At 63.8% G+C, this 23,702-nt stretch overlaps 2 protein-coding genes across 5 annotated transcripts in view; one reads left to right on the top strand and one right to left on the bottom strand.

Moving 5' to 3' along the window:
• The first annotated feature begins 729 nt into the window (after positions 1-729).
• Positions 730-7,513, top strand: CD74 (CD74 molecule). Its single transcript, XM_004620590.2, has 9 exons — positions 730-1,020; positions 3,984-4,156; positions 4,448-4,527; positions 4,938-5,000; positions 5,462-5,557; positions 5,720-5,810; positions 6,448-6,639; positions 6,914-6,982; positions 7,151-7,513. Exons 1-9 carry the CDS (start codon positions 944-946, stop codon positions 7,156-7,158), a joined length of 849 nt encoding a protein of 282 aa, XP_004620647.1. The 5' UTR covers positions 730-943; the 3' UTR covers positions 7,159-7,513.
• A 2,153-nt stretch (positions 7,514-9,666) lies between these two features.
• TCOF1 (treacle ribosome biogenesis factor 1) overlaps positions 9,667-23,702 on the bottom strand; it is a 34,423-nt gene continuing 20,387 nt past the window's right edge. Inside the window, exons 13-26 of one of the 4 annotated variants that reach the window (XM_055142852.1) lie at positions 22,305-22,439; positions 22,045-22,188; positions 21,752-21,967; positions 20,687-20,773; positions 17,805-17,991; positions 16,390-16,526; positions 14,737-14,850; positions 14,414-14,579; positions 14,157-14,236; positions 13,888-14,077; positions 11,908-12,432; positions 11,140-11,237; positions 10,694-10,735; positions 9,667-10,081 (exon numbers count right to left, since the gene is read on the bottom strand). In XM_055142852.1, coding sequence (XP_054998827.1) covers positions 10,709-10,735; positions 11,140-11,237; positions 11,908-12,432; positions 13,888-14,077; positions 14,157-14,236; positions 14,414-14,579; positions 14,737-14,850; positions 16,390-16,526; positions 17,805-17,991; positions 20,687-20,773; positions 21,752-21,967; positions 22,045-22,188; positions 22,305-22,439 — 2,106 coding nt within the window. In that variant the 3' untranslated portion in view covers positions 9,667-10,081; positions 10,694-10,708. The remainder of the gene's footprint in view (positions 10,082-10,693; positions 10,736-11,139; positions 11,238-11,907; positions 12,433-13,887; positions 14,078-14,156; positions 14,237-14,413; positions 14,580-14,736; positions 14,851-16,389; positions 16,527-17,804; positions 17,992-20,686; positions 20,774-21,751; positions 21,968-22,044; positions 22,189-22,304; positions 22,440-23,702) is intronic. The other 3 variants (XM_055142853.1, XM_055142854.1, XM_055142855.1) reach the window with 3 other exon arrangements.

Below are 23,702 nucleotides of genomic sequence, written 5' to 3'. Positions count from 1 at the left end.
GGGACCCTATAGGGTGGCCGAGCACCACCAGGAGTAATTCCTGAGTGCAGAGCCAGGAGTAAGCCCTGAGTAAGCTGGGTATGTGACCAGCCCCCCCCTCCCCCCAAAAAAAAGAAGAAAGAAAAGGGAAGTGGAAGTGAAGAAAAACAAAAGAAGGGGGCACCCCCCCTCCAGCCCCCTCGAGCAGTGCAGTTTGAGCATCACAAGGCAGAAGAGGGAAGTGGTTAATTGTAGGCCTGGCCACCCTGGCACCCCAGGACAGTCTGGGCAAGCACCCCACTTCTCAAAGCCTCTGCACCCCCCTATAAACAGGGGCAGGGAAGCCCAGCAGCCCTCAGAGGGCAGCCATGAGGGATGGAAGCAAGCCGGGGGCGAGCGGGAGAATCAGGCCCAGGACCACGGACTCAGTCGGCGAAACCCTCGCACTGGCAGGGGACAGAGTGGCCCGGGAATCCGACTTGCAGCCCCATCTTTGAGATGACCTAACCGAGGCCAGAGAAGAGTGGGACTGGTCCAAGTTCGGAGACGAAGCAGCCCTCTGCTGCCCACTCAGCCTGGGGAGGAGGGGGCACCAGGCAGGGTGCACTTTCTCCGCAGTCACTTCCTTTCCAGAGAATAGGCATCTGCTTGTTTCTGGAAACCTCCACGGGGCCGCATCCAACCATAGGTCTGCCCGGAAACAAGTGATCAGGCCCCGGGCAGCCAATGGAAACGCACTGGCCCTTCCACCTGCTCGGGCGGGAGGTAGCTTTGCCCAAGCTCAGGGGGTATTTCCAACTCTGGGACTTTCACTTCCACTTCACCAGGTGGGCGGGGTGACCTCCCGGGGACGAATCAGATTCGTCCTCAGCCTCGACTTGAAGCTGCAGCAGCGTGCAGGACCCCACACCTGCAGCCAGCCCGAAGCAGCAGCAGCAGCAGCAGCAGCCGCAGCAGCAGGACCATGGAGGAGCAGCGCGACCTCATCAACAGCCACGAGCAGCTCCCCATTCTTGGCCAGCGCCCCCGGGCCCAGCAGAGGTGGGTGTCTGCAAGAGGGGGCTCCCGGTGTGCAGGGGCGGGGAAGGAGCCCAAGACCCCAGCAACAGGTAGGACGCACCGGGCTCTGACGCCGATGCTAACTGGTATCAGCGCAAGTCTCTGGTCTGCTCGGCTTCTGCCTGTGAGAGCGAGGGGGCTCCTCTCGGGAGAGGGGGCGATGCTGGACCCTCCCCGGTCCTCACATACCCGCTCCACAGAGCCAGAAGGACCAGACTGTGGAGGCGTGGTGGGCGCTGATGGAGGGTCCGTTTCTTTCTTCCCTTTCTTCCAATTTTTACCCTCTCCCCACCTCTCCTCACCCCTCCTTTCTTCCTTGACCTCCAGCTGCCGCACTTGAGGGCCTTGGGGCGAGGGACCAGAGCAGGGGCTCCCACAGGTAGAACTTTACGTCCCACCTCTTGAGCCGTTTCCTCAATCCAAAACAAAGATTCTTACAGAGTCGTAGGAGCAGGTTGGCCTCGAGTTTCCCCACCCGCCATGGACAGGGAGCCCCGCCTGCACTCAGGGAGCTACCGCACAGATATCTGCCCAGAGCGGGGTGCCCCAGGGAGTACGAGAGTAATTGGAAGAGGGTTGAGAAAGGGTGGGGGGGCTTGGGTTAATTTCAAAGAAGCTGGTGAAGTTTGATGTGGTAGGTGTCCTGTCAGAGCCCTTATCCCCTGTACCCAGATCCCAGCACAGCCATCTAGAACATTTCCTCTTCCTGCCCCAAAATTGCCTTGCTCTTGTGTTTCCCTGCTTAAAAAAAAAAAAAAAGAGGAAGGGGCAATAATGCAATTATCCCCAAGCTGCTTCTCCCCCAATCTCCTAAAGTGATTTACGAATCACAGAAATTCACAGCTGTGACGTCAGCTGTTACCAGGCAGAAAGGGTTTTCAGAGAGGCCGGCAGAGAAGCTGCCCCTCCGGGGACAAAGTAACTGGATAGGGACGCGTGGACCATTCATGTGGTGGCCTGTGAAAACCCCCCAGGAAGCCATCGCTGGCGGGGGTGACTCTTGTCAGGGCAGATTCTGTCCAGATTCTGCTCTTGTCTTGGGTGGATGAATCAGTTTCTTCCCCTCGGCTCAATAATAGTAACGAGAATAACCATCGCAGTAATAGGTTCTACTCATGTCACCACCCGTCTCTAACTCTTGCAGCAATTACTGTCATTAGTCACGTACAAGATACTCGGCGTTCAACTCCGTCCTGAGTCTCACAGTGATTCGAATCGGGTGCTGTTTTGTTTTGGTTTGGGAGGCCATCCCTTGAAGCTCGTGGGGGCTTCTCTGTCCCTGGCTCTGTGCTTGGGGGGTCACACGTGGTGAAGCTCAGGAGACCGTGCAGCGCTGGGAATCGAACCCAGGCCTCCTGCCTGAGTTGGGTACACCTATCCCCCCTTTTTTCCCCGAGGGAAAAAGGAGACTCATATTGGTTGGGGACTCAGCTAAGGGGGCCCAGAGGCGAGTGTGAAACCAGAATAGTCGGATCCAGGGTGTGGGATCAGCTCCCTCCACTGCCCAGGCCCCGTCTCGAGAGTCGGTGTGCAGGGAGGGAGGCCAGTGGGGGCAGCCTGGAGCGGGCAGTGCCCCCGGCCAGCACCCCACAGCCCTTTGGCTCAGCTGCAACCCCCAGGATGACTTGGCCTGTGTGCGGTCATTCCGGACTCAGCTTAGGACCTGCCGGTGAACACGTCTGCCTGGCAACGCTTTTGTCACGAGTCCTGCCAGTTCTGATTGGCTCCCGACTTTGACGCTTCTTCCTTCTGATCGGCGGAGGAGGCAGTGGAAAGGAGGAAATGAGAGGGTGATGAGAGCTGGCTCTCCTCTAGAACCAGAGAAGAGGCGTGCGAGATGCAAAAGGGGAAGGAAGCCAGATCCTAAACTTGCCCGTCACAACTGTCCCCCAGAATGACACTCGGGCTTGCTTACCTGGGGTGCTACCCAGGTGCTTGGTATGCAGCCGGGAGCTTTCCCGCCTGACCCCAGCAGCCCTTTAGACCCGAGATAAGACAACCGGGAGGAGTCCAGTCCAGGTTATATGGCCTCCAGTGATAGGAATCTGGATTCTTGGACTTTAAGAAACGCTGATGTCGAGAGAAAGCAAGGAATGTCCCTAATCCAGGGTTTTTGCTTTCTCCTTCCAGAATTACAATCCGCTGGGCTGGGCCCGACAAGCAGAGAGCCCAGAGAGAAAGTGGTGTCTGCGATGAGTCTCTAGGGAGGAGGTTCCAGAGCTCTGGCCCACCCCCGGGCTGCAGCCGGACCTCAGACCCCAGGGAGCCCTTTGTGGAGGCATGAGCACGTTACAGTGTGAAGGACATGAGGACGCCTCCCCAGAGAGCCGCTTCCTCCCACCTTAGCCAGGGCGGGGGGCCCAGCGGAGGCTGGCAGCGGGGAGACTGCAGCCCCAGGCCTTGGGAGTCTGCAGGGGGTCCTTCTGCCCGGTCACTCGAGGCATGGGAACGGTTCATTCTCACCGGCTCCCGTTTTTCAGGCAGGACAAGGGTCTCGCTCAGAGGATGTCCTCCCCGAGTGGACGGTGCCTGACTCCAGGGCCCCCAGCCCGTGCCCACTCCTTCTTTTAGGCGCACTCTCTCTGAGTCTCCTCTCTGTGCCCGGGCAGGGGGGCAGGAACCCCTTCGTCTGAGGGGCCCCCGGCCTGTCCTCAGGTCTCAGGACGGAGGTTGCCTGGCGACCCCCTCGGTGGCTCTCATGGCACAAGGGGCCAGAGGCCCAGAGAGGACGATGCTCGTCCCTGGTCTCCCCCGCAGTCCAGGGCAGCTCAGCTCTTGTTGCTGAAAAGGCTGTCGTGGCAGCGGAGGCTGGAAGTAGGGCCCGGTCTTCCAGCTGCAGGTCCAGACGCCAAGTGTGTGACGGGCGTGGTCCTCATTCCCGGCTGCCCTGCGGCGGCCACCTCAGAGGACTCGCCCCTGACCTCAGGCCCCGCTTTCCCCCACAGCAACTGCAGCCGTGGAGCCCTGGCCACCGGCTTCTCTGTCCTGGTGGCCCTGCTCCTGGCGGGCCAGGCCACCATGGCCTACTTCCTGTACCAGCAGCAGGAACGCCTGGACAAGCTGTCGGTGCTCTCCCAGAACCTGAAGATGGAGCAGCTGCGCCTGACCCTTCCGAAGTGTGCGTGTCAGGGCCGGCACAGCGGGAAGGGGGGTTGCCTCGCCCGCAGCTGACGTGGGGTCAATCCCGTATCCCCTGTGGTCCCCAGACACCATCAGGAGTGATTTCTGATGCACCCCTGATCATCAGTCGGGTGTGGCAACACACAAACAAAGGGTGCTTGTCCCCACCCCGCCCCTCACCTCAGAGACCCGTCCTGGGCTCTGAGATCCTAGGTCCTCCCGAGGCCCCGGGGAATGTCCCCTTCCTGGACACGGGGGTCACACTCACGTGGTACCCCTGCCCCCACAGCTGCCAAGCCTGTGGGCAAGTACCGGATGGCCGCTCCCATGATGATGCAGACAATACCCCTGGCCAGGGAGTTCCAGAAGGTAAGTGCGCCCCGGGGCGGGGAGGGCGGGACCTCTCTGAGTGACCGCACGGCAGGCGACGGCCAGAGAGGACGGTGGGTCTGGACAGTTCGCGGGGGCAGAGATGGTGCCTGCTGGAGGAGCCACCTGGCGAAGAAGAGGGCGCCCCGGGCTGGGTGGGCAGCAGCCCCCGAGGTCCTACCTGGAGGGGCGTGGCCATTCCTGCTCTCGAGTCCCTTCGCAGTGCCCATTCTCGAGGACACGAGTGCTCGCTAAGGGCAGGGGAGGGCCCTGCGGGGGACTCACAGTCAGTGGGGGTGGGAATGAGTGCACTGGGCGTGGAACCCCCAACCCTGAGGCGGCCCCCGGTGTTGGGTGCCCTCGGACGGTCTCTCGGGCCAGCGTGGTCACCCGGCTCCTTCCCTGTGCAGCCCCTGCAGAACGCCACCAAGTACGGCAACGCCACGCAGGACCACGTGATGCACATGCTCCAGGTGAGGGGCCCAGGCTCTGCGGGCAGCTCGGCGGGCATGCTGCCCCCTGACCCCCAGAGTGTCTGAGATGGGGAAACCGCGGCCCACAGCCCGGAGGTCGCTTGCTCCACTTCTCCTTCTCAGGTCTTCTGCCTGCATCGTGCAGGGTCCGGGCGCTCCGGGCAGAGCCCCCCGCCGGCTTCCAGCCTCAGGGGGATCCCTGGCTAGCTAAAGAGACAGTGTCCAGGGGCGAACAGACACGTCGGGGGGCAGGGGGAACTGTGCAGGACCTGGTATAGCTAGGGAAGGGGCCCAGGAAGTCTTCCTGGAGGAGGTGAGACCTAATGAGGGAGAAGCCCAAGGGGGGTCCCTGGCAGAACTGGTCAGAACCTCTCTGCGTGCAAGGCAAATGCCCTTCCCACTGTGCTCCAACCCCCTTCCCCGGGAGCTGTCTAACCTTCCTTCCCCCCTGCCCCCCACAGAAGTCTGACCCCCTGAAGGAGTACCCGCAGATGAAGGGCAGCTTCTTAGAGAACCTGAAGCACCTCAAGGACACCATGGACAGCTTGGAGTGGAAGGTCAGCTGGTTCCCTGCTGGCCACGTCCCAGCGGAGGGCCTCCTTGACCGGGTCCTCCGCAGGGCCTTCGGGGGGAGGCCGGGGTGCCGGGGCCCGCCAGGCCTGCGGTCCCGAGCAGGCAGGGCTGAGGGTGCCGGAACCCGTCCCCGTCTGTCCCCCTAGGCCTTCGAGGGCTGGCTGCACCAGTGGCTCCTGTTCGAGATGAGCAAGAACTCCCTGGACGTGGGGCCCACCGAGGTGGCACCAACCCAAGGTACCAGAGCAGGGGGTCTGGGGGCCAGGGCTTCTGAGAGCCCTCTTGGGGCTCTCCTGGTGGTGACCCCTGACCTGAACAGACTCCCCGCCAGCTTCTCTCCTCTCTCCTCTCCTACCTGCTCCCCTGGGCTGGCTGCCCCCTTCCTCCCCGCCCCCTTCCTGTGCAGACCATGTGTGCGAGGCAGAACCACCCAAACGTCCAGGAATCCCCCGGGCAGGGGCCCATGGTCCCTGCCTTCAGCACCGGAGGCGCTGCCGTGGGCCCATGTGTGCTCTCGGACTCAGTCCTTGAGGCTGTTTGTGCCTCCTCCCCCAGGGCCACCTCATGTCCCCTTAACGTGGGGTTCTCAACTCTGGGCTGGCCCTCGCAGTGGAGCCCCCCCACCCCCCAGGTCAACGTCACAGTTCCAGGCCAGGCCTTTGAGGCTTACGGCCCTCACTGGGCTGAGGCTGGGATCCCCTGGGCGCCAGTCCCAGGGAACAGTGCTCCCCCTTCCTCCCGTCGGGAGCCGCCGAGTGCTGGGACGCGGTGGGCGGCCACGCTCCTTCCTCCAGGGGCCGCTCTGGTCCAGGTGACTCTGGGCAGGAGTCTGGGGGTCCTCGGGCCCTCATGGTCTCCCCGCCTGTCGCTTCAGCACTGACCAAGTGCCAGGAGGAGGTCAGCCGCGTCCCGGCCGTCCACCCGGGCTCGTTCCGTCCCAAGTGTGACGAGAACGGCAACTACCTGCCGCTGCAGTGCTATGGCAGCATCGGCTACTGCTGGTGCGTCTTCCCCAACGGCACCGAGGTGCCCAACACCAGGCGCCGGGGGCACCCTAACTGCAGTGGTAAGCAGGGGGCCCCGAACAGAGGAGGACAGCCGTCCTGACAGGGACCCCAGCCCGGGGGCAGCCACTCCGCCGTCCCGTGTCCCTCTCCTGTTTCTCTCTCTCACCCTGTCAACACCCCCAACTCTTCCAGCGGGCGGGGGTACCCGCACCCTCACCCGCACTGCACAGCTGCTCCCGGCTTCCTCACGGGCAGCCCTCCGGGCCTGGCCCGGCACCGGGCGGGGACAGGGGGCTGGGCAAGAGTGACCGCTGGCCCTATGCTCCCTTGCAGAGCCCCAGGACGTGGAGGACCCGTGGTCCGGGGAGGGTGTGACCACGAACATGGAGAAATTACGCCTAGGTAAGTGCATGGAGGGCAGAGCGTGTGTGTGTGTGTGTGTGTGTGTGTGTGTGTGTGTGTGTGCGCGCGCGCGCGCGCGCTCGTGCATCGGAAGTGTGCACTCAGCTGGGGGCTGGGATGCTGGGGGAGGACAAGAGCCCCCCTAAGTGTTGCCTCTCTTCTCCACAGCTCTTTGAGAGCAGCTGAGGCAAACACCGGCCCCCAGGAACCAGGCAGCAACAGCTCCTTGCCCTGACCCTGCCGCCACGAGCCCCCTGCTGCCCCCAGCCCGCTCTCACCCCAGTCCCCGAGAGCCCCCCAGAAGACAGGGCCCAGGACCAGCCTCTGGGCCCCCACGGTCTCCTTCCCTCATGCTTAGGCTGTGACTCTCCAGCCTGGGGGCCGGGGGGTGGGGGAACGAGGAACTGCCAGGAGCATGGTTGCCCACCCACCCAGGCCTCCCCACCCCTCCTCACTGTCCGAGTTCCCTCAGCCGAGCCAGCTTGTCACTACTCCGGGGGCCACAGCTTGTGTGACAATAAAAGGTAGTCAGTAGAACCCTCCTGCTCCCGGCGATGCTGTGGGACCTCCTCATCGCCACCAGGGGACCGAAGACCCCGAAGGCAGGGGTGTGCGGGAGAAGCATGACGGGAGGCTGGGCCACGGGTGACATCTGGACACTGCATGTGTGTCTGACGCAGGGGACAGGGTCCAGGGCGCGCTGCCCCAGAGCCACACCTGGCCTGGTTCCCTGTCGACACAGAGCTCCCACCCGCCAGCTGAACGGAGGCTGTGCACCCACGGGCCCCGCCCTACCCTCAGCAGCGTGAGGGCAGGTGCCTCCCGGGTGGGGACCTCCGGGGGCAGGGCCGTGCGGCGGGGGTGCCCACTCCAGGCCCAGCCCCTGACCTCGAGGGGGGAGGCCCAAGTGAAGCAGCGCGGCGGGCCTGTCCATGGCCAGGTTTATTTCGTTTATCTCTTCAGACTTTCGGGCCATGCCCAGCAGTGCTCCTGGGCCGTTTCCAGCTGGGGTAGGGCCCCACGCGGTGCCAGGTGCCCAGGGCTCTGGTGTGCGGGCGGGGCTGTCACTCCGGCCCGCCAATGCTAAGCCTAAAGCCACCAGGGCACTGGGGGGCCTCGATCTCCCCACGCGCTCACAGGCAGGTGTTTCGGGAGATCACCATGAGCCCAGGGAGAGCGGGGCGGGGCTCTGCACTGCCCCGCCCCCCCCCAGGATCTGACTCCTCCACCTTCCCCCACCACCAGTCTCCTCTGGCCGGAACCTGTGGTGCGTGGGGCTGACAGCGGCATGGGGAGCAGCTGCGGGCCGTGCAAGAGGGCCCTCAGCTCACAGTGCATCCCACAGACCCCTTGTGGCCCCCCAGAGCGCCTAGGTGTAAAAAATATAAGTGCGCGCGGAAGGGGTGATGTGCGTTCTCGGGTTCTCGGGGCGGCTCTCTCTCCCCACTCGTGTTCAGTGCTCTCGAGCCACTGTGTAGGACCGGATCGGGATGGCTCCTCCTTTGTGCTCTGCTTCTGTGTGTGCTGCTGTGCTCTCGTCTGTCTCTCTATCTCCGACTGTCTCTGTCGTCTCTCCTCTGGTCTCTACCAATCTCTCCTGCTTCTCTCTCTGTGCTGGGATGTTTTTTTTGTTTTGCTTTTTGGGTCACAACCAGCGTGCACAGGAGTTACTTCTGGCTCACACACTCAGGAATTACTCATGGTGGTGCTTGGGGGACCATATGGGATGCTGGAACCGAACTCAGGTTCGCCGTGTGCAAGGCGAACGCTCCTACCCGCTGTGCTATCGCTCCAGCCCCCACCCTGCTTCCCTCTGTGGAGCCCCACTCGCTCTCACTTCTGACTGACCCCCTCCACTCTTACAGTCTTAGTTTCTATAGCAATCACATAGGGTGGCGATACAAAGGTGGGTCGGACAAATCAAAAAGAGGGGTAAGGCCACTCCTCCAGGGGATTAACTCAAGGACAAAAATCTCATCTAAGGAGATCACTCCAGATGAGATTACTAGGAGATCCACTCAAGGGCAAATCCCATCCAGGGCGTGTCGTTTTCTTCCTTCCTCAGCTAGTAATCCACTTAAATAGTTGTAGTAAATCTACTAATATTTCTAGCAATGTCATTCTGTATGGGCACAGTGAGAGACATATCAAACTTAAAGTTTGGTTCTTCCTGAGGACATTCACTATATATTCCAGACCACAGTCCTCAGGCCAGGTTAGTCTTCTTAACCCCAGCAGGGTCCTAGCCTCATTGTTACTTTTGGATCATGACAGCATTCGTTTATGACCATGCTCTCAACTTACAGTTGAGTATTGTGGCGTGTTGGCCTGGCCCATTTCGATGCCAGGGTAGCTCACAGCTTGCCCTGAGCCCATTCCGTCCCTTGTCAGGACCCTGCTTTTCGGGTGCTAGGAACTAAGGGCAACTGAGTCGAGAAAGCAGATGCCCAGGAGTAAATATTATTCAGAGTCAATCAACTCTCAAATTACAAGAGCATAGTATTAACTGTCTTCCTGTGTCCATACAGAAAGGACATTGCTTTAAGGCATAAGTTTCCTGTGGCAAGGCTAAAAGGACAAACCCAGTGTTATCCTACACCTAGGGCAGTGAAAACAGACTCTGAGCATCTACTTATAGGCACCAATCCGACACCCATCTCAGAAAAGGAAGTGCAGACTTTTTGTCCTTTTCCTGGACTTCTCCTGCAAGTATTTTATTTTTGGAGTTTTTTTTCTTTTTTTTAAAAACAAAAACACACACGAATAGAACTGGGTAAAGACTGACAGAGGTGAGAGCCGGGCAGGGAAGAAGCTGCAGTGCGACCCACTGGGCCTGCAGGACGGAGGGAGAAGAGGCAGGTCACTTAAAAAAATAGATCTACTGTACACATCTACACTCAGTGCCCGTCAGGACGGGGCCGGGCTGAGTGAGTGAGGTCACTGGAGCCAGCACTTTGCCCCGGCCCAGCCTCCCTGCAGGCTCCTGGGCTGGGCCGGGCTGGACACAGGACGGAGGGAGGGACGGTTACAAATGCAATATTCCGACTCATGGCGGGCGGAGGGCAGAGGCAGGGGCTGGGCACCTCTTGGCAACTGTCCCTGAGGGAAGAAACAGCCACATGACCTTCCCGACCCTTTTCTCTGCCAAGCTGAGCAAATCCAGGCCAACCTGGCACCTCAGTGCAGGCGGGCAGGCGGGCGGGGCGCTCGGCAACCTTGGCGGACACGCCCCTGGGGCTGGCAGGCACTCCTCTCTCTTTCCTGGGGCACGGGTGGCAGAGCTCAGAGTCTACTCCTGGCTCTGTGCTCAGGGGTCACTCCGGGCAGTACGCGGGGGCCACGGGGGAAGCTGGGAACTGAGTTGGGTCGGCGGCAGCCCGGGCAAAGCCCTCCCCGCTGAGCCCTCTCTGGCCCCTTGGGGGCCTGCCTGGGGCTGTCCTGTGACCCCCCACCCCCCCGATTACAGGAGGCAGGGGCACACGTGATCCCGCCACCCCCCCGGGAGCACCAGCTGGGAGCACGGCCTGCACAGGAAAGCCTCGTAATGGATCACCAGGGAGTGGACACGGGCAGCAGCCAGGGCACCTGAGCTGTGCCCACCACCTTCGCCCTTGCCCCACCACATGTGTCGGGGTCCTTCTGGCTTCACCCCCCTGACCTGGAGGAGCCAGGCCCTCTTCCTCCGGGCCCCCAGCGGGGCAGGACAAGTACCTGCTGCTCGCATCCTCACACAGGCGCCTCTGCCTTCTTCTTCTGCGAAGAGAGAAGAGAGTGAACCTGAGGCAGTGCCCTGCCCGAGCACAGAGTGGGGGTTCCCAGGGCTCCTGGGGGCGGGGTGGTGCTCCCTGGAGGACCCTCCACGTGAGGGTCTCTCCATGTGGGAATGCCACTGCACCGCGGGCAGAGTGCCCCCTGCTGGGAGCCCGCTCCTGCACCCCACAAGGCCGAGTCTGCAGATTCCTGCCGGCCAGGCTCCACGTGGAGGGGAGGGTCCCTCACCAGAAACCCAGGTCTCCCGGAACCCGGCCCACACCATCCCGACATGCTCACAGAGCAGGACATCCCCCTGGGAGGGCCTGGCCCACGGCGTGAGGGGGCCGGGACAGTCACACCCGGCGGCCCCCGTGGACCCCCGACAGCCCAGGCTCTCACTGTACCTTTTTCTTCTTTTTCTTCTGCAATATTGCATCGCTGTCTTTGGTTGAGGCCTTCTTGGCTTTCTTTTTCTTTTCCTTTTTCTCCTTGTCTTTTTTTTCTGAGGGAGGCAAGCAAGCTTTTCAGCAACAGGTGGCTGCTCAAGTGCAGGGGTGCCAGGGAGAGTCTCCCCACCTGGGTTTTGGGGACAACCTATCGGCATTTTTTTTTTTTTCTGACCTACTTAAAACAGAATCTACACATGTATTTGAAACAGATACTTTCTGGGCTGGAGAGTATACACTTGCCTGGCACATGGCTGACCTCGGTTAGAACCCTGGTGTCCCAAGTGGTCCCGAGCCTGCCAGGAGTGGGCACAGAGCTCTCGGGTGTGGCCCCCAAACAAAACAAGAAACACTTTCTAGTTGTCTTCAGACCACACCCAGCAGCACGCAGGGCTTATTCCTGACCCTGCACTCAGGAATTAGTTCTGGCTGGGCTCGAGGGACCACAAGGGGTGCTGGGGACCAAACCTGGAACCCAGGTTGGCCGAGTGTGAGGCAAAGCCCCCCCTGCTGTTCCATCACTCTGGTGCCCAGACACTTTCTCCCTCTGACGTGGAAGTGAACCTTGTGGCCTGGGATCTGGTATGTTCGGTGGCTGGCCTAGCTCGGCGAGGGCACTGTGGGAGCCAGGAGCCCGTCTGTGCCACCGCCTGCCCCAGGACCCCCCCACCCCGCCCCGCTCCATGCCAGCCTTGGGCACTGAGGCGGGGACGCAGCCCCACTCACTCTTACTGGACTTGTCCTTCTTGTTCTTCAGGCTGCCGCCCTTGATGTCCCCCTGGCCCTGGGTCCCTTCTGGCTTCCCCGTGGCCACGCAGCAGTTGGGATCCGCCTTCTTTTTCTTTTTCTTCTTCGAGTCCCCACTTGGTCTGTCCTTCTTGGGCTTCCCCCTGGAGGTGCCAGGAGCCTTCTCCGGGGAGGCGGTGCCCTCCCCGCCTTCCTGGGTGGCCAGCTGCTTCTTCCTCTTCTCCGGGGCCTTGGCAGTCACCTGGTCCCCCTGCAGTTTCCGTTTGTGGCCCGAGCGGCCCTTGCCGCCACTGTCCTTGGTGGCCTCCAGGGCCTTCCTCCGCTCCTGCTCCAGCAGCTCGGCCAGGACCTTCACCACCGAGGCCTGCGCCTGCGCCTTGCTCTGCGTCCGCGGCTCGCTCAGGAGCCGCTGGGCAATGTCGCTCTGCAGGGCCAGCACGTAGGCCTGGGGGCTCAGGGCCTCCTTCTGGGGCGTCTGAGGGCTGGTGCCAGCCTTGCTGCGGCCTGCGGAGAGGGGCTGGGGTCACGGCTCTGCAAGCCACGGCGGGAAGGGCGGCAGCCACCCCGGCAAGGGTCCAGGAGGGAGAGAGGCGCACGGTCGATTGGCCCACTGGGACCTGCCTCCCGCCACAGACCGGGTCAGGCGCAGTGAGTGGAAAGTGCCTTCAGGACATATAAGGTGGGGCTGGAGCGATAGCGGGGAGGGCATTTGCCTTGCACATGGCCGACCTGGGTTCAATCCCCAGCATCCCATATGGTCCCCCGAGCACGCCAGGAGGAATTCCTGAGTGCAGAGCCAGGAGTAACCCCTGAGCATCGCCGGGTGTGACCCAAAAAGAAGAAGAAGGAAAAAAAACCAAACAAACACAAAAGGTCAGCACAAAAGGTCAGGAAACTGCCGAGGCGATAGCCTAGAGGGGTCCCCACAGCCTGCTTCTGAGGGGGCTTTCTCCCACAGTGGGAGACAGCGCCTGTGTAACCAGGGGGACCTCCCTGTCTTCACACAGGAAGGCAGATTTCTGGCGGGCACCAAGGGGCTGCCTCTGTGACAGGGAGATGTAGATCCAAAGAAGCCCGGGACCCTGGACTCGGAGAACAGCGGGCAGCCCGGCCTCAACTTAGTCTGGGGGTGCTGGGTGTGGCGGGGACACACGCCAGCTCTCCTGGCCCACCCGAGCAACTTCTGTGCAGCTCCCTGAGAACTCTGCCCCCGCTGCTCGCCTGAGCGTGACCACACGTGTGGACGGACCTTCCGCAGCGCCAGGCTGACTGCCTGCAGCAGGGCTGAGGTGAGGGAGAAGGCTGACTGTCTCCTCCCGGGGCCCAGCAGGCCTCCCACGGGGCCTGCCTGTGCCTCCTCCCACACACCCCAGGGCCAAGGCTGGGACACCTCCAAGAGCTGCCCTGAAGAGCCTGATGTCACTAAGTGTCCAAATACAAATGACTCAAGTTTTTTCCCCCCTTTTTTCGCTTTTTGGGTCATACCTGTGGTGATGCTCAGGGGTTCCTCCTGGCTCTGCACTCAAGGATTACTCCCTGGTGGGAGTATTGGGGGGCCACGTGGGATGCTGAGGACTGAACCTGGGTCGGCCGCACGCAAGACACACACCCTACCTGCCGTACTGTTGCACCGGCCCCTTTTCTGCTACATCTGCTGGTGCTCAGGGACGCTGGAGATGGAACCGGCCGGCCATGTGTAAGGCAGACGCCTTCCCGCTGTGCTGCCCTCCGGCCCCCGGGAGTGGCCTTCCTAAGAGTGCCGGGCCTTGACACCTCTGGCCCCCGTGGTCAGGGCGGTGCGAGGGCAGCCCCACGGGCAGCTCCTGGGCAGGCCCTGCGAGACCTTCAGCCTCCTCCACCAACGGGCCGGCGGCCGCCGGGGGAGGGGGCTCTCTCCCTTCCACTCTGGGCCAGCGTCCGGGGACCCTGCACTGTCCCGCTGTCCCGCTGTGTCCTCACCTGACACACCTGCTGCGGGGGGGGTGACGCCTGCTGCGTGTGGGAGCCCCCCGCCCTGCTTGCCACGGGGAGCGTCTTTGGCGGCTGGAGCAGAGGCGCCCGAGGCACTGGGGTGCGGCCCGGGGAGGGTCTTCGCCGGCTGGGGAGCGGCTGGCGCGGGCCCAGCGGCCACACAGCCTGAGAGGAGAGACTGGAGGAGCCCGTGTGAGAGGCCGAGCCGCCCCCTCCCGGCCGCCCCCCTGCCCCGCCCCGTGACTCCCCCCACGCACCTGGGAGGGTTCTGGCTCCTCGTCCTCGCTGGACTCGGCGGAGGTTTCCTCCACCACCGTCTCCTTGCTGGACGCCGCATCTGCACACAAGCAGTGGCTCCTGCCGGGCCTGGACTCGGCGAGGCCACCCCGCCCCCGCCCCCAGCCCTCCCCCGCAGCATCCCCCCTCCCGTGGGGAGGAGTCAGACAGCAGAAGGGACCGGGCGTGGGAGGGGAGACCGAGGCCCTGCAGGTCGCCCTGCCTCCTGGACGCTCACCCAGGCGGGGCGGCGGGTTCTCCTCACTCTCCGGAGAGCTGTCCTCACTGTCTCCTGAGGTCCCCGAGTCGTCAGCTTTGGTGTGTGCCGAGGGGGCGGCGGCCCGGGCGTGTGTGGGGGTGCCGTGGGCCGTGGCCGCAGCGTGGGTCTTGGGGGCGGGGCCCACCTGCGTGGGTGGGAGGAGAGAGAAGGCGGGCGAGCTCAGGCTCGGGGAGGCAGTTTCCCCAGCACCTTCCTGGGCCGGGCCCGGCGCTTCTCCAGCAGCCACGGCGACGGCAGTGACGTGCAGGGGGGCAGCGGCGCTACCCTGCGGCTCGACTCACCCCAGCGGCAGGCGGGGTCCTGGCAGCAGGAGCCTGGGCCTCACTGGCAGTCTGGGCGAGAACCCTGAGGGTGGCCTGGGTCAGCGGGAGGCCGCCTGGCTTCTTCTTTGTCACCTGCGGACAGCCAGAGGTAGCCCTGAGACACGCTCCCTGGACGCTGCCCCGTCACCTCCGGTGGGCAAAGGGCCGGTGGTCTCACGGGTTTCCCAGAGGCCCGAACCCGCCCGGCCAGGGGCTGGGAAACAGCCAGTGCTCCCAGAGCGTCTCCAGAAAGCTGTGCCTTCGAGGGGGACCGGCAGGTGGGCAGGGCCACAGCCCCGAGTCTCCCTGGTCCCTCCTGCACCCCACGCCCCAGCCCTCGGGAAGAGGAAAGCGGTCCCCGCAGTGTGCCCCTCCCCCAGCCCCACACAAACACCGCTGAGACCCCCGCTCTGGCCTGGCCGCTCTCTCCACTTCAAAGGCTCTGGCAGAGAGGCCACCCCACCGGGCTTCCTGAAGCCGGTCACCCCATGACGAGCCTCGGATTTATAGCGGGAAATACTGGCTTGGTCTGTCCCGTTCTGGGCGCAGTGCTCCTGAGCCCCTGGGGGCTTCCCAGGGTGAGCATGACACAGGTGCCCTGCTCATGAGTGAGCGGAGTCCCAGAGGCACCAAAGGTTTTCACTTCCAGCCCACGGGTCCCCGGGGCGGGCGTCAGGGAGTCCCCGCGGCTGAGCACAGGGACACGCGCCCCCCACGCGTGCCCTCGCGCGTCTGCGTCCATCCCTGCTGAGCCCCATTAGGGAAACGCTTCTGAGCCCCGAGAGTTGCTACGGCCACCTGAGCTGACGACCAGTGGCTGAAGTGGGGGACGGGTCAGAGTGGGACCGAGCCCCCCCCATCCGGTGCCATCTCAAGTGTGGGACAGTGTGGTCCCAGGACCCAGCATGTGAAGCAGGACCCGCTCGGTCCTTCCGGGAGGCCCTGCTTTCCCGGGCAGGGCTGGGCCCTCCGCTGGCGTCCTCCCTGACTCTTCCTTCAGTGCCCCAGCGCCCAGCACACAGACACGGGCTGCATGGACAGGAGAGCTGCCAGCTGCTCCCCCCAGGAGCGACGGCCCCAGCTCTGCACCACCCGCTTAGAGCTAAGGGGTGCGGGCCGCAGGGGAAGGAGACAAACCGCCAGGGCTCAAGCCGGCCCCCCTCCCCCCCCCCCAGCCTCAGGGCTCCTGGAGGGAGGAGCACTCGGTGTCGCCTTGAGACTTGCCGGGTTTCATCTACCAGCCCCGGGGCACTCAATAAAGGCAACTCTCGGCCCTGGCACAAGGAGCCGGAGGGCAAGCTGGGCGGCCGCAAACAGCTGCTGGCAGAGCAGAGGCACCCGGCCGGACACAGCTGCCCTCTGTGGCCAGGCTGCCACACGACACCCCGAGAGACCCGAGGGTAACCCGGGGGGGGGTGGGGGGGGGCTGTGCTGGGACTGCGCCAGCAAGAAGGGGCAGCGTGTGTGGTGTCCACACGAAATGATGTCCCACTGCAGCGGGGGGTGGGAGCCCTCACTGCAGCGCCCCCCTGTCCCCCACACCTGACAGGCACCTGCCAAGCCCCCCCCACACCCACCAGGTATCTGTGTGCCCTACTGCAGTGTCCCCCGGACCCTGTGCCCGCCGGGTACCTGCGTGCCTGTCGCCTGCTGCTTCTTGCCATCCGTCCCCTGGCTGGAGGTCTTGCTGCTGCTGGTCCCGGCAGGAGCGGCTTTGGGGCTGCCCCTTGGGAAGGCCATGGGCCCACTCACCGCACTGAGGCTAATGGCTGAAAGGGGGCGGGGGAGGGGTGTCAGGGCACAGAAGCCCCCGGAGCCCCCTGCTCACCGTCTGTCACTGGGAGCGTGAGTACCTGCTCCCCTAGCCACCAGGAAGGATTCGGCTTCTCTACAACCGGACCCTGGCAGGCAAGCGGTAATACAGCGGGCAGGGCGTTTGCCTTGCGTGCGGCAGACCCAGGTTCCATCCCTGGCACGAGTGGTCCCCCGAGCCCTCCAGGAGTGAGTCCTGAGTGCGGAGCCAGGAGGAACCCCTGAGCACCAGTGCGTGTGTGCACAAAAACAAAATAGGAAGGGAAGGAGGGAGGGATGAGAGAGAGAGGGGAGGGAGAGAGGAGAGAGAGAGAGGGAGGGAGGGAGAGGGAGGAAGAGAGAGAAAAGAGAGGAGAGGGAGGGAGAGAGGGGGCAAAGATGCTTGGGCCGAGAATGTGGGCCAAGTGCCAGGACATTCGTCTTTGTCTGGCACGAGCAAGGCCCTGGGTGTGACCCCTGCGATTCTGGTCTGGCCAGCACTGTGGGCACAATATTGACTAAAAGAAAGAACCAGTGTTCTTATAGCTGCCACTTGAAAATGTGTACTGGTGTGGGTGGTGTTCTGTTCCCGTCAGGGTGGCGGGGCTTGCCAGGAACTCAGAGGGAGGCACACGAGGCTCTGCGCTGAGCTGCCCCCTCCTCTGTCCAGCCGGAGCCCGCACTGAGCACAGGTGGACTCGGCCCTCCAGGGGGCGGGGGCGGGCCGTGTGGAGGAAGCGGGGTGTGGGGTGCCGTGGAGTGTTGTGTGAACGGGGGTTCGTGCGAGAGCTGAAGGGCTGCTTGACCACGGCCGAGCCCTCGGGTGGGGTGGGCGCTGCTAGGAGGAAGCCTGGGGTCCCCAGCTCAGGACCCTGATTCTTCTGGTGCCAGGGAGGGAACCTGGGTGGGCCGCATGCAAACGCCCTCCCCGCTGTGTTACGCTTGCTACGAGACCCGACAGGGGCACAGCTATGAGAGGGGCGGGGTGTGCGGGAACCACACTCAGCGCTCCCGCACACCAGGCGGGGGCCGTCCCCTCGCGGTCTCTGGGAACAGCTTTCAGGCCACGACTGTGGGAATTGAAGGGTCCCAGAAGTCAGACAGCTCCGGGTGTCTCCTACTGACCGCCACCCAACACGCTCGAAGGCCGGCAGGGCCAGGGCTCACTGGGTCTCAGCGCTCACAGGACCCTCCTCCGACTGCCAGAAGCAGTCCCCGCGGACACGGCCGGCTCCTTCGCCCGCGTCCCCGCTCACCGGGAGTGGAGCACTGCGTGGCAGGGATCACGTCCTCATCCTCGCTCTCGGACGAGGAGCTCCCGGCTGTGCTCTCCGAGGCCCGGGCCTTCCGCGGGCCGCCTGCAGCCTGGGCTCGCGCAGGGGCAGCTGCTGGGCCAGCTGGACTACGATTAGGGTCGACAAAAATCAGAGGGAGTTTAATCACCTTGAAAAACAAAAACAAAACACACCCCCCAGTGATTAACGGTCTGGCGAGGGGAAGGGGAGGTTCTTTCAGGCGAGGGGGGCCAGCGGGTCAGCGGGAGGGGCTCTCTGCTGCCCGGGCACCCCAGGTCAGGCCCCTCTAGCACCCAGCACAGCACCTCACTAAGAGCCCCTGGCCAGCGGTGTTAGCGCCACCGTCCAGGGGGTGGCCCAGTGTCACTGACACCCCCCAGAGTGGGTACTCACAGTGGCCACCCCCACCTGCCCCACAATCCAGCTGGCCTACCGAGGAATTCTGAGAGGGGGCCTGGGACGGGGCAAGCAGCGAGCAGAGACGGGGGTGCTGGCCGCCACTGACACGGCTCCCGTTGGGGTGCCTGTGTGAGCAGCGCACCTCGGGGAAAGGGGCAGGGCTGTGCAGTCTATGTTCGAGCCGTGCTGCACTGGTCCGATCAAGCAGTCCTGTGGCTCGGCCTGCACACAGAGGCGGGACGGGAGGCACCTGGGCCGTCAGGGGCCTGGCAGCTGGTTTTTGGGCAGGGGTGGCGCCACGGGAAGGGCAAGCAGGAACTGGGGACCGAGGACCCGCGCAGTGGGGCCTGCAGCACCCATGAGCCCACCCCCACACCGCTCAGGCCAGCCTCTCCAACAGCACCCGACTGTCTCACCGGCCGGACTCCGGCCTGGCGCAGGGTGCCAGCGAGGCACAGGGACAAACTAAGTGGTGAGGGGCCCGCCGGGCGCAGGGGACTCGTCGCCCTGCTAAGCCGCCTCCCCCGCGGCTGCTCGGAGCTGCCACTTGCATAGCCTTCCTTCCCACATGCAGAAACAGAGAAGGATGCAGAGTGGGAGAGGGGATCTATATATATGTGCGAAGACAGGGGAACAGATTGTCGGGGACGGAGAGAGGCAAAGAACCCACTGAGGCAAACAATAGCGTCTGGGATGTTAAAAGCAGCTCAGCAGCTCAAGCCGCCCCCAGCCTGTTCCCTGCCCACGGCTGCCCACGGCCTCTGGGCTGTGGGGGAGCAGTGCACAGGGACCCCCTGAGGCTGGGCCCTGATGTGCAGAGGTGGGCCACACTGTCCGGGGGGAGAGCCCAGAGGTGGTCCTCTCTGCCAGGACCTCACTGGCGGGCGGGTTGCTGCGCACCTCAGGCCCCACCTGTTGGAAGGCACCTGGTAACCCCGGCCTGGGCTTCTCCCAAGGGCCTCTAGCAGCCTAGCACACAGGGTCAAAGGCTGGGGAGCAGACAGCAGTGTCTCCCTGGGGGTGCTGGGCAAGAGGGACCGGATGGGACACAGGGACGCCCAGGGGAGGCCTGACACCAGCACAGCCACTCCCGACCTGCGGGGCAGCTCAGCGGGCGGATCCAAGGGTCAGCGCTTTGCAAGGGCTCCGCAGGGCGGACCCCGAACCAGGCCCCTCCCCCTGGGGCCGGGAGGCTGCTGTGGGGGAAGGCTGGGGTCAGCCTGGAGCTCTGAGGAGCAAGCACGAGGCCTCACTCATCGGAGCACTGGAGTGTCCCTTTCTCTAGAGGGACAGGGTGCGTCTCCTGGGCCACCCCACCCCCGCCCTGAGAGCAACAAGGGGGGAGGGGGCCCATGCCCACGGTGCGGAGACCAGGGTCCAGGAGGCTTCCCTCCGCCTCCACCGCGCCGGGCACCCAGCCCTCCCCCACTGACGGGCTAACGATGAGAACAGCCAAACTGTCAATCGCAAGCCTGAAGAGCGCATAATGAGGACAGTCACGGTGATCAGTGGGCTGGGGACGCGGAGCCCAGCTCCCCTGCTCAGAACCGGAGGAGGCTGCCGCTCCCCGCGTCCCGGCCGTCTTGCCCGAGTCCTCCAGGGGAAAAGCACAAACTGGTGACTGCTCTCCCCTTTCTTTTTTAACAGGGACTCGAGAACCTTCAGGACTAACGTACCAATTAGATGGTTCAGTTTAAGCACGATGTTCGTTTTAATTGTGTTAGTCCGCCCCCGCGCAGTAGGGCGAGGCGGCCCCTTCCCTCCCAGCTGTTTAGCTCCTCCACGAGCAGGCGGCCCCAGGCCGAGAGCCCGGAACGCTTGGACCCCACGGGCCGCCTCCAATGGACGGCGGGGTCGAGGCAGTGGCCTGGCCACACCCCTGTCCAACACTCCCATCCTCTCACTGCCGTCAGCCAAGGGGGCCTCGTTCCTGCCTCCTTAAAATGGGACCAGTAGGACGGGCCGCCCTCGGGGCTGTGGTGAGGATGAGGAATGGGGGTGCAGGGGCCGCCCCTGTGCTGGGGGGAGGGGCGGCTGGCATGAGGTTTGGAGCCTGCAGGCTTCCAGCATCTCTGAGGGGCCTGGAAGAAGCTTCCAGAAGCTTGGGGCAAGATGAAGAAGGGCAGTGCTCTCTGGTGGACAGGCTCGGGGCTCACTCGGCAGTGCAGCAGCCCCGGGCAGCGCTGATGGGCCCAGGGTGCCCAGAAGGGCCCCAGCCCCCACATGGGCCCTTCCCTGACGTCCCAGCAGCCCATGCAGTTCGGATAAGTTACACCAGCTCACGGGGCCGGGGCGCCCCCGGGGGATGGCGGATGCCCGGGCCCTGCCCGTGCTCTGCCCCCAGCACTGCAGCTCAGTGCAGGGCCGCCGTGTGGGCTAGTGCTGTCCCCTGGGGAAGGCCCCTCGCTGACCTGTGAGGCCCTCAGCCAGAAGGCCCGGCCTACCTCACTGCTCTCCAGGGACCCCTCGGGCTTCTTCTGGGGCGTGGCGGCCGGGGCCTTCCTTCCGGAGGCTTTGGAGTTGCTCTCCTTCTGCGGGGGCAAGCAGGCGGGGGGGGGGAAGGTTAGCTGAGGGCAGACGCCCTGCTGCCGGCCGGCACAGCTGGGGGCGCCCTCAGCTGCGAGGGAGGAGACTCTAAATCCTGGGGGCTCAGGCCCAGCACTGGGGTGACGGGACAGCAACTCAGGACACGGGCGCAGGACACGGGTCACTGCTGGCGCTGACACAGAAAAAGCAGGCGGCAGCTGTTTCCCGGGCTGCCAGCAAAGCAAGAATGAAGGTGCGGTGGGAGCCGCACAGGGGACAGAGAACTGGCCGTCACCCTCCTCTAGCAGCAGGACAGATGGCTGGGCTGCTCGTGGCACCAGAGCCGAGGCCAGGCCGAGGAACTGGCGTCACAGTTTACTCGGGAAGAAATCACAGGAGGGGCTGGAGCATTCAGGGCTAAGGCTCTTCTCGCCTCACATGACCTCAGTTTGACCCGGCACCGTGCAGGAACTCCTGAGCCTGGGGTGCTGCCTGGGGTGGCCCCCAAAAGAAACTAGGAGATGAGAGGGGGCTGGAGGCTCCCGCAGGACACCAAAGAGCAGGCCACCCGGAGAGGCGTGTCCACAAGACCCCCCAGAAGGGCAGGGCCTTAGCCAAGCTGCCACTGCCCCAGCCACTCCCGAGGGGCTGCTCCTGAGAGCCGGGCGTGAGCACTGCCACCCCGACTTCCGCAGGAGCAGGCGAGCGGCCGCCTGCTCTCTGCGGGCACATGCCCGCACGCCCAGGGCCGCCCGAGCTGGTGGGCTCTCCCTGCAGGGGCAGGGCTGTGGCTAAGGACCCGGGGGTGGGGAGGGGGGAGCAGATGCCCTCCGGCGTCCCCAGGCCGCCCAAGGCCACACCTCTGAGAACTGACACCTCTGGATCTGGTGACCTCCCTGGCCCTCCCGAGCTGTCTGGACATCAGGTGTCTGACCTCCTCCTCCTTCCCTGCCTGGCCCCTGGCAGTGCCCTGGGAGGCTCACCCGCGTGGTACTCCCTGGCGCCGGCGCGTCCTCCTCGCTGTCCGACTCTGTGCTGCTGCTGCTGCTGCTGCTGCACTCGGCGTCCTGGCGCCTCCCCGCAGAGGGGGCTGTGGGGCCTGGCGTCCCCGGAGGGGCGGGGCGGGCCCCTTTCCTGGGAGAACCCTTGGCGGGGCTGGGGGCAGCTCGGACCTGGGAGTTCAGCCCTGGGGCCTTGGCCTGGGGAGACACAAAGACCCTCAGGGCCAGAGGCAGGGAGGACAGCACGCGCCCTCTGCCTCGGCCCCGGGCCTCACCTGAGCAGGCGGCGCCCCCTCGCTGCTGTCCGAGTCCTCCTCACTGCTGTCCGAGTCCTCCTCGGCTCCAGTGGGCGCTGACCGGGCCTGTGCTGCCCCGGCCGCCCCTTTGCCCACAGCTGGGGATCTGGCGGGGAGCTTGGCCTGCGAGGCAAGCAGGGAGGTGAAGCGCCCGGCAGCCGCTCCTGCCTTGCCCGGGCGGGTGGGGGGCACTGGGGGCGCTTCCTCCCAGGCCAGCCCGTAGCTTCCGTCCCACTTGCCTTAGCCGGGGACCCCTGCTTGGCTGCAGCAGCTGCAGGGGCCACTTTTCCGGAAGCGGCTGCCCCTTTAGGCAGAGCTGCTCTGGGAGAAGCCGGGGTGGGGGTGGGTTTAGTCTGCAGGGTCTTCGCTGGCACCTGGAGAGGAAAGGGTGGCAAGGACGGGAGGGCTGAGAGGGGCACAGCAGAGCAGCTCTGAGAGAGAGCAGGTCTCAAGTCAGACCCCCTCCACGCACTCCCCGGGCAGGGGAAGGGGAGAGAGGCCCAGGCAGACGGGTCCTGTGAAGACGAAACAGGGACCGAGTGTTCCGTCTAACACAGCCTAGAGATGCACTGATGCCTGTCAACCAGGTGGCTGTACATCACATTTCATCGACTCAACCTAAATGGACGTTGGACGCTCTGACACATGAAACACGTGTCTTCTCCCTTTGCTCACGGGAAGGCTGAGGTGACACCTGGAGCTCAAGCAGCCTTCTTGGGTTATAACAGAGTTTCTGAGACTTTTTCCATTTGTGACCTCTTTCTTGGCTTTTTGGGTCACACTCGGTGATGCTCAGGGGTTATTCTTGGCTCTGCACTCGGGAATCACTCCTGGCAATGTATGGTGGACCATATGGGACGCCGAGGATTGAACCCGGTTGCTCCCGTGCAACACAAGTGCCCTACCCGCTGTACTATCACTCTGGCCCCTTGTGGCCTCCTTTTTTACCCAAGAAATTTTTACGTCCATGACTGTGTGTATGTAAGTATGAAAAACGGGTATACAGAGCAAACATTTACGGATAATAAATCACAAAGACGTTATGCAGCCCCATGTGGGCTCCTGCTCCATGGCCACTAAGAAGCAAGCGAGGCCCGACGCAGTGGGGGCCAAGTACGGCAGATGGGGGCAGACCAAGACCGGGCCACCTCTGGAGGCCTTCTGCACGTCCCCTAACCTTACCAGGCACACAGGAACCGGCAAAGTGACTGGCAAAGCCTGGCAGCACCGGCCGACTAAGGAAGGTGAGAGCGCGAGAGAGAGGAGGAGACGGAGCGAGGCTGCCACTGAGGCCACACAAGCACAGAGCAGCGCCTGCAGCTACGCACCGCACCAAAGGCCGGGTGCTCAGACAGCACCCAGGGCACCCACAGTACATCTCTGCACACGGTAAACAAACTAGGGGCGAGAGAGAGAGAACAGAGGGGGCGTGCCTTGCACGTGGCTGACCCGGGTTCAATCCCCAGCACGACATAGAGTCCCCCAAGGCCTGCCAGGAGCATGCCCTGAGCACTGCAGGGTATGCCCAAAGAAGCAGAACAAAAGATACAAATGAAAAATGCCAAGTCTATGTTGGCAGAGGAAGTGTCACAATGTCAAAGGTATGAAGCCATACAAAATACAGTTTCCACCAGAGC

This window comes from Sorex araneus, chromosome 6 (genome assembly GCF_027595985.1).
Source record: "Sorex araneus isolate mSorAra2 chromosome 6, mSorAra2.pri, whole genome shotgun sequence".
In the NCBI taxonomy this organism is placed as follows: Eukaryota; Metazoa; Chordata; class Mammalia; order Eulipotyphla; family Soricidae; genus Sorex; species Sorex araneus.
This window is presented reverse-complemented; position numbering and strand designations above follow the sequence as displayed.